The 14404-nt window shown below is 46.6% G+C and overlaps 1 protein-coding gene across 1 annotated transcript in view; it reads right to left on the reverse strand.

Annotated features, from left to right (window-relative positions):
* The window catches only part of LOC309973076 (serine/threonine-protein phosphatase 4 regulatory subunit 1-like), a gene marked incomplete at both ends in the record, with an annotated part of 65941 nt that overhangs the window by 24033 nt on the left and 27504 nt on the right, over window positions 1-14404 (reverse strand). Inside the window, 2 exon segments of the mRNA XM_082857034.1 lie at window positions 4574-4720; window positions 13483-13625. Coding sequence (XP_082713160.1) covers window positions 4574-4720; window positions 13483-13625 — 290 coding nt within the window.

A 14404-nucleotide genomic window follows, 5' to 3' on the forward strand; every position in this document is an offset into this window, starting at 1 on the left:
AGCCAGAATAACCCCGATTCTAAAAGCTGACAAAAACATAACAGGAAAAGAAAATTGCTTACAATAGTCCACTTGAATATAGATGTGAAAATCTCAACAAAATGTCAGCAAATAATGGAGAAGGGAATGCTCTTCACAGTAGAGCGACAGCTGGAATCATCAGTGGATGCTAACACTAGTGGGTGAACGTTTGATGGACAGCAAACTTGTGTGGCTGCAAAGTAACTCCCCTCATTATGTCCAGAGGGGAAAAGCGGTGCAGAGAAACTTGGCAGACACCTCTGTCTAAGTCCCCAGAGTTAACATCATCAATCTCAGGACGAACTGAAGTCCTGGGCCTCCTAACGTGACACATAAGGATACAACATTCCTTCCAGGGCATCCCGCCAGAAATGCAGAGCCTGAATCTAGTCATGAGGAAACACAGGACAAACCTAAATTGGGAGACGTTCCACCAAAGCACTGGCCTGTCCTCTTCCAACAGGTTAATGTTAACAAAATTCAGAGAAAGACTCAAGATCTGCCCCAGGTTCAAGGAGACAGAGGAGATGCGACAATTCAGTCCAATGTGTGATCCTGGACAAACGACAATATTTGAACATGAACCATGGATGGGATATTAGCATTGTATCAGGGTTAAAATTCCTGATTTTGATCAGTGTACTATGGTTGTTTAGGAGAGAATTTCCTTGTTCTTAAAAAGGAAATATGCACTGAAGTATTTAGGAGTAAAGGGGCACAATGTCTCCAACTTACTCTCAAATGGCTCAGAAAATATACACACATATGTGTATGTATATATCTGTGTGTGTGTGCAGATGTGTAAAGAGAGAGGATGTGATTAAACAAACAGACCTAAGTATAAACCACTGGAGAAGTGAGATAAAGTACGTACAGGAGTTCACTCCTGCAACTTTTCCACAAGTTTGAAATTAAGACAGAATGAAAAATTACCCCCCAACATGTTTAAAGAACTCTCCCATCCCCCCTCCAAAAAAAGAAAAAGGGAAGAAGGAAGGACTTCCCATCCCTCATGTCTGCTCTGCCCACTGCACAGCACTGCCTTTTTTTTTTTTTTTTTTTTTTTAAACAGCAGAGCAAGCTCCTGGTTAGCAGTTCACCCACTATTCTACTTGGAATCTGCACATAGCAGACAAGAGGGAAAAGAGAACCAACTGGGGTGGGGGAAGAGGAAGCTATCCCCACAACACAAAGGAGGGAAAGGCTGTGTCTTCCGAGTTTAGAAGACACGTATTTCTGATCTGATGCTCGGCAGAACTGCACAGAGTGACAGCCACATAAATGAGCCACGAGGCTTCATATCCAGGGTGACGGACAACTAAGCAGGGCCCGGCATCTCTATCCACCCTCTCCATCTGCCACGCCCACACGACCTTATTACTGCCCGTGTGCAACAAATCCAGAATCGTTAAAAAGTCAGCACTCCGAGCGACAAGAAATGACATTCCCGTGGCCCTGGGAACCACTTGTATGCAATGACGATCTTCACTCGGTTGCTGGGGGCCAACTATTCTTTATGACACACAACCACAACATTCTTTTTAAATAAATGCACAAATAAAAATGAGCTCAAAACCAGGAAGACAACAAAACATGAGGAAGCCTTAATGTGAAAACGTGTTGTGAGAGAAAAATAGGCTTCTGACAATTAGTTATAATCTCAGAATGCTAATGGCCTTCCTGCGAGCGAGAGGAATTATAATTGGTCTCCGGTGGCCTGTTTATGCTGTCTAGATATAATTACAGGATACAGCGCTTCCACGTTTTACCAATTGATTCATTCAACAACTAACATTTATTTAGTACTGACTCTGGGCCTGGCACTGTGCTGGGTGCCGAGGGCAGAAAGACACCTGTTGTTTAAGAAGCGCACTATTTTGAAGGAGAAGTAAACAAACAAATGAAGTTCGCAGCTCGATTGCTAAATGACAGAAGACATATGAACCAAGCCTCCGGGATGGGTGAAGGAGGGAGTCGCTAATGTCACCTGGCATATTAGACAGACTTCACAGAACAAACCGCATTTGTCTGAGAAACCAGGACATAAGACACCAACACCTAATACATATAACCTGCACTGCACAAGTCAATCTTAAAGTGCCCAGGACGTGTCCAGCTGAGCTGGCCAGCTCCGATTCTCTCAACCACGTATACACTAGGGTTGCTGGCATCAGAATCGACTGATTGTAACTTCCAAAGGGAATACAAAGGCTAACGAATAGATGCACATTTTGTCAACAGAGGCACGCCGTTTCCTCGGGGCAAGAAGCAATTCCTTCAAAACGGCACTGTTCCGAGAGTGTGTGCTTACGGACATACGGACGTAGCAACATTCACACCATATGGCTGCAAAGAAAGCCCGAAATACAAGGGCATCGGAGCAGTGCAATTTGCTTCTTTTCTCACCTGTCACCTCCTCACACATACATGTTGGTAGCCACGTGTTTGGGGTGTCACTCAGACCAGCTAAATGAGAGAGCGCTATCCTCCTGGGGGAGCTCTGCCAATCCCACACGTGGCCTCCGTCCCTTGAAGAGTGAAATCCACTCCCTATCGTACTGTCATTTCCTAGCTGAAAAGAGAACAGCACCCTCTGTACTCCAGGACTCTGGGGGCCCAAGGAGTGAGACCCCCTCCAAGACTCCTTGACCTCCAGGAAATAAGGGAAGACAGAACAGCTTCTGGGTCTGACCCAAGCACACACGGGCCAGGCAAGGAGCCCCAAATCCTGCTTCCCTTGGGGCCCTAAGGGAGGAGAAGTGGCAATCTTCCAGAAGCGCCCTGAAACGCAGATGTGCCTCTACCTGGGGAGGGTTCAAGACCATTTCCGTTCTTGGCAGCCACGTTTAAAAGCTTGCACATTTCAAGTAATGAAATCGGCAACCCACTTTGAATAAAAAGTGCAGTTTATGTGAACTAATTTGTTCTGCAAGTGAAATGTGAAGAGAGCTTTTTGAAGACTTGTTATATTTTCCAAATATCTTCACCAAAAGAAAAGAAGAATATTGCTGACAAGAATGGAGTGGTTGGAAACAAAACAAAATAAAAATCATGCAAAAACGCCTTTAAAATTATTTGTCATGGTATTTGGCAGTCTTTAGGGGTAAGATATTTGGTTGTCAGTTGTAGCTTTGGAAAGTAGCCTAACCAACTTTCAAATGAAAAAGAAGATCTAGTTGGCAAAGTTTACTGCTCGGCTGCCAAGTATCCCAACTAAATGACATTATCCAGGTTCATCCTGCAAAATGAATTTAATTTCTTACAGGGAAACTTGAAATTTATCAAAGAACCCTGGAGAATTTGAATTTTAATAATCAATTATTCGTCAGCCTGATTCATCTTATAAACATATGGAATACGCAAAAAATTAAATTAGTTAAAAAAGCCAGAACTTTAACTCATAGGTGAGGACAACTTTTACATAAATGAAGAATAATGACCCAATGGTCTGATGCTGTATTACAAATTTTTAGCTCCATGGTGTATGTTTCCACTTTGAAAAAGAATTCCTTTTTCGAACATCATTCTTTCTCAACCAAGAAAACAACCATCTCTTATTGTACTCACAATGAAGCCTTAAGATTTTGTAAATCCTCATGTATTTTCCTAAAATGCTGGAACATTCCTGGAGCTGTTTAGTTCTGTGATGCCAACACAAAGGGCCGGCTGGTGTAGCAACCCCTGCCCCGGTCCCTGGGGAGGGAGCGGCAGCTACGGAACACAAGGTAGCCTTGGATGACCTTCCCCTGACCCACGAAGGAGAAGCCCGAGGACAAGCTGGGTCTTAGTCTAAGGGCGGCACGTAGAGGCCAGCACTGGCTCGTCAACAGCTAGTTTGTGAACAAGGGCTCCAGAAGCAAGTAGGAAGTCCTTGCTTGCATAATCACTTCATAATGGGCACAGAATCCTACAAACCCAAGGATACCACAAAATTAACTACTAAAAGTAGAAGACATTCAGTACTTACACTCTTTCCTTCATCGTATACCTTTAACTGACAAGAGCACAGAGACTTGAACACAGCATCTCCCAAACTGCTGTAAACATGATGGCCACATTCTTCAGATAGACTCTCTCTTATTTGCTGACATACCTAGTTTAGTCTCATCTTAATTTATAAAACAGACACACATGTCCATTCGATTTTTTTTTTTTTAATTGTCCAAGTACCACCTAAAAGCAGCTCCCATACCGCACTCGGTTCCTTACTTTGGGAAACAGGGTCCATGACCCAAGCTGGCTCAAGGTTACCTAATAAATCTCAGCATCTTGCCCAGCAGGAGTCCATGCCAGCTGCCTCACCTCTGCCCGAATCACTCTGATTTCCCAAGCTTTGCCTTCCGGAAACAACTGGATATAAGGATAATCACTTCCACAACAAGCTTGGATCTGAACTCAGAACTTTCTCTGATGGAGGCCACACCACCTGCTGCCTTGTTTATGGGAACAGTGCTGATCAGCACTGAACGCACGTGGCGCTTCGAGTTCCGCACACGTCAAGTTATGGGACGGTCCGCCGAGGCTCGGGGCTGTCACCCCCCAAGGGACTTACACGCACGGCTTCTGCTCTGTACTCAGCCTCGCCGTCAGGGGCAGAGAGCGCCAGCAGGGTTGGACACACTTTGTTTTCAATATCGTGCTGGAAAATTAGATCTTGTTCCAGAAGAATCAACAGCACCTCCTGACTTGATTTTCTAACCTGGAAGAGGCAAAAGGTGAAACACAGAATGAGCCAAAGTACTTTCAGGATCAAAGACCAAACTCCCTACGGCGAGTGCAGGCCGGCCCCTGCCTCCTTCCCCCGCCCCCGCCCGCCCCACCACACGGATCTTCTGGGCCTTCGGTCACTTCCTCCCCCAGGCCTTAGATGAGGCCACCAACGGCACCGACTGTTCCTCTGCGCTCAAGCCACACATCCCGTTTCCCACTCGGGTCGGGTTCCCCATCTACACTCTGACGGCGTAGCCAGGCTTGCACTTTGCCTTCACAACGCCTACCCCAGATTTCTACACACACACACACACACACACACACACACACACACATTTTTCCTGTATGATGATACATTGCTATCTGTCTTCCCACCGCAGAGAGTGAACTTGGAGAGTGGGTACCATGCATGCAGGGGGTGAGAAAACACGGCGCTGTCCTCCCGACACTCTGTAGAGCCCTGGCGGGGAGGACCTGCTCTGCGAAGCGGGACACGCGCACAGAGGCTCCCGGGGCCAGAGACGGAAGGCTGGGGAGCTGCCTGCCCCTCACCGTCTGCACCCGGTGAGCGACCACCGGAGCTCCAGGGCTCCTAAGAGGCTAGAGAGAGGACGTTTTGGGGAAGTGAAAGCACAGGAAATTCCAATCTGTGGAGGAAGTAATGAGACTGGCAGCTCATCGCAGTGATGGGAAGGCAGGGGAACGGCAACGGGGCCCAGAAACGTGCAGGCAGAGCCGCAGGTGATAAGACAGGACCTGGTCATAAAGAGGCGAGCCTGGGAGGCTGGAACCCCGGAGGCCTGGCAGCAGAAGCTTCTGAAGAGGTGGGGTTGTTCTAAGCCACCCAGTTGGTGGTACTTTGTTCTGGCAACCCCAGGAGACTAACACCGCAAGCAGGAAAAGGGGAGAGGACAGCGTGCTCACGAGCAGAAAGATGAACTCTGGGGAGAAGTCCCGGGTGACCGCATGGGGGCGGCGTGTGGATGGCGGAGTGCGAGCCTGAGGGGCCAGCGAGGTTGGCGCGGGAAAGGCTTCCAGGTCCCACTAAGGCTTCTGGCGGCTACTCCGGCACCGTGGGAGCCCCAGGGTGGAAAAGCAGAGGAGTGACAAGATCGTCTTGGCCTCAGTGAGGGTGACAGTTTAGAAACCTCGAAGGCTTCTAAATGCTGAGAGCAGGCAAGGGGCTCCTGTGCAGCGACGCTTCCGGCTGTGACCAGGCATGGGCTTGGGGGCAGGGGACAGAGAGGAGGGGGGGGGGGTCCCCTGCATGCATGTGGTCACAGAAGATCAAAGATGACTCGGGATCTTTGCCTCCAGGCACCAGTAAATAAAACAGAGAAAATAAGACTGAAGGTAGAGAGAACAGGTTTGGGTGCTGGAGAAGTTGAACTCTGCGGATCTGAGGCAGCAGACCTCTAGGGAGAGCCAGCCACTGGGCTTTGGGGGAGGAGGTCAGCGACGCACCAACTCCGGAGGCCTGGCTGAGACGCGGCATCCTGGTGTTCGCACGCACAGGGACCTCCCCAGGCCCAGGGGAGCAGATGAGACCCGGCACCATGAGAGAAAAAGACCAGACAACAGCCTGAAGGGCGGGCGAGGACCCGGGTTGGCGATGGAGACTGGGGAAGACGCAGGCAGGGAGGGAAAGGCGGGGGGACACTTCCGAGCCCAACAGGTGACACTGCAGTGGTGCGAATGCCGTGCCTGACCTGTGCTGTGCGATGATGACCAGTGGGGCCTCCCGGGCAGGGGATCAGCCTCTTTGAGCCTCAATCTCTGCACCTGTAGAAGTGGGCAGTGATAGTACCTATCTCACAGGTGGTTGTGGGGACGAAACGACCTCATATACATAAAGGACAGTGTCTGGGGCATATCGGGATGGAGCGACCTTAACTGCTGAATGGGCGTCCAAGAAAGGTTTCTTCAAAACCGCAAAAGCAGTTAACAGTGGCTAGTGGGGCGAAAGGATCAAACAAAGGAAAAAGGAAGTCACTGGGCAAATAAATGGTGAAAAAAATAGAAATGCAACACCATAAAATAGTTCAAATGAGCGACCAGGAGCTCTCTGGATCAACGGGGATAGATCTTAAAAACGGGGGGAATAAAAGTAGGTGGCAGAAAGGAAAATACAGCCTGATGTCATTTATGTAAGGTTTTAAAAGCACCCGAAACAAGACACTCTCTTATTCAGGGCCACTTACACAGGCGGTGTGACTATAAAACCCGGCATGGAAGGGACACAGCAAGCCAGGGTGGCAGGTTCCTACAGAAAAGGGAGAAGGGAGAATGGGATGGAGGAGGGACCCAGTGCAGTTTTCACCATACCTGCAACCTATAAATAAAAATAAAAAGGTTTGAAGCAAAATTGCAAAATGTTAACATTTCTCAAATATAGGCGGTTAGGGATATGGACGTTTATGACATAACCCTCCCATGTGATTAAAATATTCTACGAAATTCTAAAAATTAAGACTATTTTTGAAAAAAACCAAAACATCAGATTTCACAATGAGATTAGTTGAGTCCATGGCAAGATACCTCTCACTGGCTTCGGGACCCCCAGCTGCAGTACAACGAGCTGACCCCTGAATGGGAGCCCACAGAGGGTCAAGGCCACAGTGCAGACACTTGGAAAAGGAGTGATGGTGTGCTCAGGGTCAAGGCCAGGGGACACAAAGATGAGGGAGACTTAGGCATGATTATAACTGAAAGAGAAAAGCGAGAGACTGGAAAATAAGCAAGCTATGAACAAGAGATGGGACCAAAGAGGGGAAAGAAGACATCAGACTGGAGAAGGAGGTCGGACGGCCGTTCCCCTGAGACAGAAGGCAAGGAGCCCAGGACAGCTACGTTACCAAAGGGAGAGTTTACAGCCAGTGCAGTTCCAAATACCTACCAGCCACCAGACCCTTTGCTAGGTCACAGAGATAAATAAAGAAGACCCAGGTCCTAGTGTCAGGGGCTCAGAGTCTAGAATGGGAGAGAAACTATTGGTTACAATGTCCAGTAGACCTGGGCAATCCCAAAACATACACCAGATGAGCCTCATGAGCCCGGGCTCCCAACACACACGGCCACACTTCTCTGCACCTCGGCTTCCTCACCTCTAAAACAAGGATGAACTCACCAGCATGCCCATTCTTCCCGAGATGGTTAGGAAGAGGAAACAAGAGCGTGGTACGTCACACAGTGAGAGCGCAAGAAATCGCAGCTGTTAGCAATCGAGGCAGTCGTGGTGACAACACTGCTGTCGTGCCCAATTTTGTGAATTTTACACCTCACAGGAGTCACCGCATGTTCAGTGGTCATGAAAAGTACCTGACGATGAACAGAGAAAGACAGCCTGTCCCGAAATGCAGGTGCTGGATGGGGCCTGGCACACCCACTGCCTCAAGCAGCGAAATCTTCGTCTTGGCCCAATTACGAATCGTAACTCATCGGGGACCTTCAGGCACTGCGAGCCGCCCACACGGTCGGCATCTGTCAGAGGGAGGTGGGGACCGATGGGAGGAGAGAGGCATTGGGAAGGAGCAGGGAGACCAGCAGGAACGGAAGGAAGGGGCGGGGCGGGCGCCTGTGGTGTCCACGGCGGGATGGGGACGGGAGGCCCATGGAGGAGGCTGGGCTGTGCCTGAGGGCACTAAAGAGTCTGAAGATTGTTCACTAAGATGCGACTTCATCATATTACTGTGTTTAAAGACGACAGGAAGGGCAGAGGGGGTGTCTCAAGAGGTTATGTGTTTGTTACGGAAACAAAGGAGACTTGGGTCTAACCAGCTGTAGGAGGTGAGAGAAGGAAGGATCTGGGTGGTTCCCAGGTTGTGGCTCTGGGGAACTGAAGAAAGTGGATGGCGGGTCCATTCATTGAGAGAGGGGATGAAGACTGAAGGCCTCTGTTTTCTCTGGGAAGTAAAATGCAAGGTCACCGGCTAGGCGCAAGGCAGGGTGAGGTGAAGAGGCTTGATGAAAGCGGCAAAGGTCTAGAAGATCTGCCAAGGATAATGTGAAAAGCAGCTGATGAGGGACAAGTAAAAGGACTGCCAGGCAGCGCTGCAAGCCCAGCGGCGACTGGAACCCATAAATTTGCAATGGCCCCAGTCAGTGCACGATGTGACTCCCCTACCAAGATGGGAACCCAGATGGAGGGGGCCGGTGGGCTGCGGGCGGCAGGGCCGGGAGGGCGGAAGCGCGGTCCAAGGGAAAGAAATGGAGCGTGATGGTGGAGACGGCCTAAAGGGCAGGATGAGAGAGGGAGCAGCTGAGGAAGAACAGGAAGTAACAGCAGGGCACAGAGCGGGTCGGGGAGCCAGAGGTCTCCAGGGCAGGTGGGCTCAGGGCGGTGGGAAGTCAATGGTGAGAGAGTGGACGACATCTTCAGGACTTCAGAGGAGGCAGCTCTGGAGACCCCAGGAAAGGAGCGACCGAGGTACAGCAGGGCGGAGGCGGGCAGTGGAGGTGCGTGAACAGCACAGGCTGACAGCGGGGAGAGCCGGCTCTGCGCCATGGACACGACTCCTCAGCAAACACCGGCTGAGTGTCAGGAACCACGCGAGAGCCTGGGACCAAAACCACGGCTCCTGCCTCCCTCCTCTGGAGTCGAATGTAAGGCAGTGATACACGACAGAGGCCAAGGACGTGTCAAGTCCCCCAACCCGGCATAACTTCATTTTTAAGAATGTATCCAAAGGAAAGAGAAAAGCCGACAGAAAAATAAAACTGCACCTTTTGTGAAGCTCACTGCATCTACAGGACAAGAAAGCTGAAAGGAAGCTGAGCATTCAAAAAAATTAAAAATATGAAGATTATGAAGATGTACAACGTCTATGACACACAGACGAGCTTCCTAGGGTAGAAAAGTCCGTCCTACTCATCTCTTCATCCCCAGCAAGAAGCGCCACGCTCAGCTCGTGATGTGCACTCAGAAGCTGTCTGAACAAATGAATGGCTGGAGGAAACTGCATCGCATTATGATTAGACCTACGTAGGAAAACATGTAAGCACCCGCAGAAGAAAATGCGAAAATAATCAAAACACTGATGACAGGACAGTGGAGGCAGGATGACTTCTTTCCTTATTTAAAACCATCCTTGGGCTTCCCTGGTGGCACAGTGGTTGAGAGTCCGCCTGCGAATGCAGGGGACGCAGGTTCGTGCCCCGGTCCGGGAGGATCCCACATGCTGCGGAGCGGCTGGGCCCGTGAGCCATGGCCACTGAGCCTGCGCGTCCGGAGCCTGTGCTCCGCAACGGGAGAGGCCACAACAGTGAGAGGCCCGCGTACCGCAAAAAATTAAAAAAAAAACATCCTTAATCCCATCACACTGTCTGATAGTCAAAAGTGAGCATCTGCTCTTTTAAGAATGCTTGGATCAAGGGAAAAATACAAGTCAAAACTGTAGACTTTCTTGGCAATGACAATAACAAAAACTTGGCATACCATTAAAAAATTAGTGGAAATCCATCCCCAGAATCAACTGACAGAAACAGAAATGACACAAGGTTATTTGTTGCAACGATTTTAATGTGGCAAAGGGTAGACATGACCTAAGGTCTACGGATAAAGTACAGTGGAGTGCTCTGATGCTGGGAAAAGTAACGAGGAGGCCTTCCCTCGCCTGTCATGGGCTAATCTCCGGGACACCAAGACAATGGGAAAAGCAAGGGAGAGAGCACCAGGGACAGTATGCCACCTCACACCTGAGAGCGGAACAAGGCGGTACAGGATACAAGGACATACGTGTATTTGCTTAGAGTTATTTGTGCGTGTGTATTTTTTGAAGGCAAGAACAAACCAAAAGCTAATAAAAATGAACATCCATAGGGGAGAGAGAGAACGGGGAGGGAGACAGGAGTAGAAATCAGATTTCTCTAAATGTACTTTCTTTTACAGTTTTGACTTTAGAATCATATAAAAACATTTTAAATAATTACAAGTCTAAATTAGATCAAAACGTAAAAGCTAAAGCAATTCTTAAAAATGAAAAATAAATGAAAACAAATGAGCCTAACTGTGTATCAGGATGGCAGCTTAACCACAAAAAGAAGGGTTAATGCAAGTGACTTTAAAATACAGTAATATTAATATGACTGTGCATCTCTACTGGGAGATAGCCTAAAAGCAAAAAGAACTGCAAAGAAATCTTAAACTATATTCAGTAATCCTACCAGGTTGTTAGTAATACTACTGGTATTTTTATTTTAGATACACACACATACACATCACATACACACACATTAATACCATGAAGAAGGAAGATTTATACTGTGTAAAAAACAAACAAATAAAAAGATACAAATATAAAAACCAAGTAAAAAAAAAATCAAGTAAGTAAAAGCCCTATAATCTTAAATTTGAGTTGGAAATATCAATATAAACTCATGAGGAATCTTTATTTTTTTAAGAAAATAAATTGCTCTGTCACTAGAAGCCATGACCACTCTTGTAGCAATGAGCATCTCTGGTACCCACATTCTCGTTTCTTATTATTATTTCCCTCATAAAGGAACCAGGGCTCCTTGGAGAAATAGCTGATTCCAGGTAAAGTGAGCTAGCAAAGTCTGCTGGATCACATCAAGAAAATTCAGGAGCCAACTTGAAGGGTTACCTCTGGTCAAAACTAGGACAATTTGATTATGAAAAAGAATAAAAGCTACAGTGGCTTAAAACATGTCTAATATGTTAAAATTCAGGAGTTCATAATAGTACTCAACATAAAATTTTAAAACCTAGTTGGTAACCTTGTAGATTATTAGGGTACCGACTGATTATTCTAGAAACTGGTAAATAAAGGGGGAATGTAAATCATTTAACCTGTCTCCCGTAGACAGTTTTTCAGTTACCAAATAGCTGAGGGGGCAGTTCTTTATGGAAGAATTCCAGCTATTAAGTTAAGAAGGAATGATGGGGGCTTCCCTGGTGGCGCAATGGTTAAGAATCCACCTGCCAATGCAGGGGACGCAGGTTCGAGCCCTGGTCTGGGAAGATCCCTGTACATGCTCTGGAGCAACTAAGCCCACAACTACTGAGCCTGCGCTCAGAGCCCGTGAGCCACAACTACTAAGCCCACGTGCCACAACTACTGAAGCCCACATGCTTAGAGCCTGTGCTCCACAACAAAAGAAGCCACCGCAATGAGAAGCCCGCTCATCACAGCAAAGAGTAGCCCCCGCTCACTGCAACTAGGGAAAGCCTGCGGGCAGCAACGAAGGCCCAATGCAGCCAAAAATAAATAAATAAATAAATTTATTTAAAAAAAGAAGAAGGAATGATGTTGATAACAGATACACACTACTATATATAAAAAAGATAACCAACAAGGACCTACTATATAGCACAGAGAAATACACTCAGCATTTTGTAATAACCTATAAGAAAAAAGAATCTGAAAAAGAATATATATACATATGGGGCTTCCCTGGTGGCGCAGTGGTTGACAGTCCACCTGCCGATGCAGGGGACACGGGTTCGTGCCCCGGTTCCGGGAAGATCCCACATGCCGCGGAGCGGCTGGGCCCGTGGGCCATGGCCGCTGAGCCTGCGCGTCCGGAGCCTGTGCTCCGCAACGGGAGAGGCCACAGCAGTGAGAGGCCCGCGTACCGCAAAAAAAAAAAAAAGAATATATATATACATATGTATGTATGTATGTATGTATGTATAACTGAATCACTTTGCTGTATACCTGAAACTAACACAACATTGTAAACCAACTATACATCAACAAAAATAGAAAATAAAAGAAGGAAGGACGGAATTAGAGCATCACAATTTTGCAACCTCTAACAAAATCCCAGATCTAGGTGATGATAACTAATGGTTGATCACAGATTGATGAGGAACTCTGTCATAAACAGATAAGGCTGACAAAACCTAATCTGGTGACGACACTGCTTTTGTGCTTCCTGATTTGATGCAGCAGGAAAACACAGCAACACCTAAAAAGTGTTCTCACTATACGATACAAAAATCTGAGTCTGACAGAGCCTCTAGACTTCACCAGTTTGGAGGAAATGCTGGGAAAAGAGGAACATCTCAAACAACACTGGAAATGCAATCAGCCGGATCACAAATGTGGAAGAACCTATAGGACTAATGACCTAGTTTCCTCAACAAATACATAGCAGAGGAGGAAGAACTGTTACAAATTAAAGGGGATTTAAAAGACACATCAATCGAATGCAATGTGTAGACCTTGTGCGTATTCTGATTTGAACAGACTATCTGCAAAAAGCAGATTTATGACAAAACTGGGAAAATTTGAACAGCCGCTAGATGTTAGATGATATTAAGGACCTACTGATAGTTTTTATACTTGTGATAATGGTACTGTCGCTATGGGGATTTTTTAAGTGTCTGTATTTCTTGGGAGCAATACTAAAGCATTTACAGTTGAAATGTCTGGGAAATGCTTTTATCTGGGTCGGATTTATCTGGGTAAGATAAATGAAAAACGACTGGTCAAGTGTTAATGATAGTTGGAGCTGGGTGGAGAGTACATGGGCATTCATTTTAATACTCTCGCCACGGCTAGGTGTGTTTGAAACTTTACATAGTAAAAAGTGGGGAAAAGAAAGAAATATGATAATAAGAATGCGTGCCATCTACCTTCCTACGTGATTAAAGAAACTGGACACAAAGGGACCTTTCATTCTTGAGTCACTTAACTCTAAGCAGCTGTTTTCTGAATTATGAATATCAGCGAAAATAAGACGAAAGAGAATTTGCTACAAAGACCTTAAGGTTGTAATTTTTCACACCTGGCTGTTTGGATCTGCGAGGCACCGCACCACGATGGGTATGAGATGTTCAGAGAGCACCACTGGAAAATCAGACCTGTTTTCTTGTAGAAAAATGGCAATAGGAGGAATTTGTTCCAGCAGCTCAGCCCGCACTGTGGGCTCTGCAGCAATAAAAAAATGAGACAAAGAATTATATAAGAATAAGCCAAGCATCTTATATAGTATATATTGATAGTTTCTAGCTTTTCTTACTAAAATACTTCATCAAGGAAATTAGACAAATGCAGGTTAAAAATCATTTCCCATTTAGAGTATTTATGCTACAGACAAGCTTAAAAAGCTGATAAGCTATACGGCAATACAAAAACATAAAAAGAAGAGAGAATGACAACTCTATTAGAACAAGCCATATATAAATCAAGGAGGGGGCAAGACATCTGCATGCCGGGCCAGCGTCCAAAACCCATTACAACTAACGGCATATATGCGAGACCTATGGGCTGTGCTCATTCAAATTCCAGCCAGAATGTATACGTTACAAATAATTCTCTCATAAATGCACTCCCCCACAATCCACGCACCCCAATTGTTTCTAAGGCAAAGCATTAAACGAAAGAGCGGCTCCAGCTCCAATACACCGCATTAAACTTCACACGAGTATATAATTGCTTCAGCACCGTAAACGGTGGCTCACTTACAAAGAGAATCCATTTAAGGACTCAAAACATCCACTTGAGCCTTTTTAAAAGCGTTGTGTCATACTCATATGAATATTTTAAACTAATATGGGAGCTATATGGAAGGGTTTATTTTTCTATTTTCGGTTAAAATGATCAAAATCTAAAGCACGCCAATCAGCTATCACAGCTTATATACAATTTCTTGGAAATGTACAACTTAAAAATATAAGTGGGCTTCCCTGGTGGCGCAGTGGTTGAGA

This window comes from Leucopleurus acutus (assembly GCF_964270905.1).
Source record: "Leucopleurus acutus genome assembly, chromosome: 16".
Classification (NCBI taxonomy): Eukaryota; Metazoa; Chordata; class Mammalia; order Artiodactyla; family Delphinidae; genus Leucopleurus; species Leucopleurus acutus.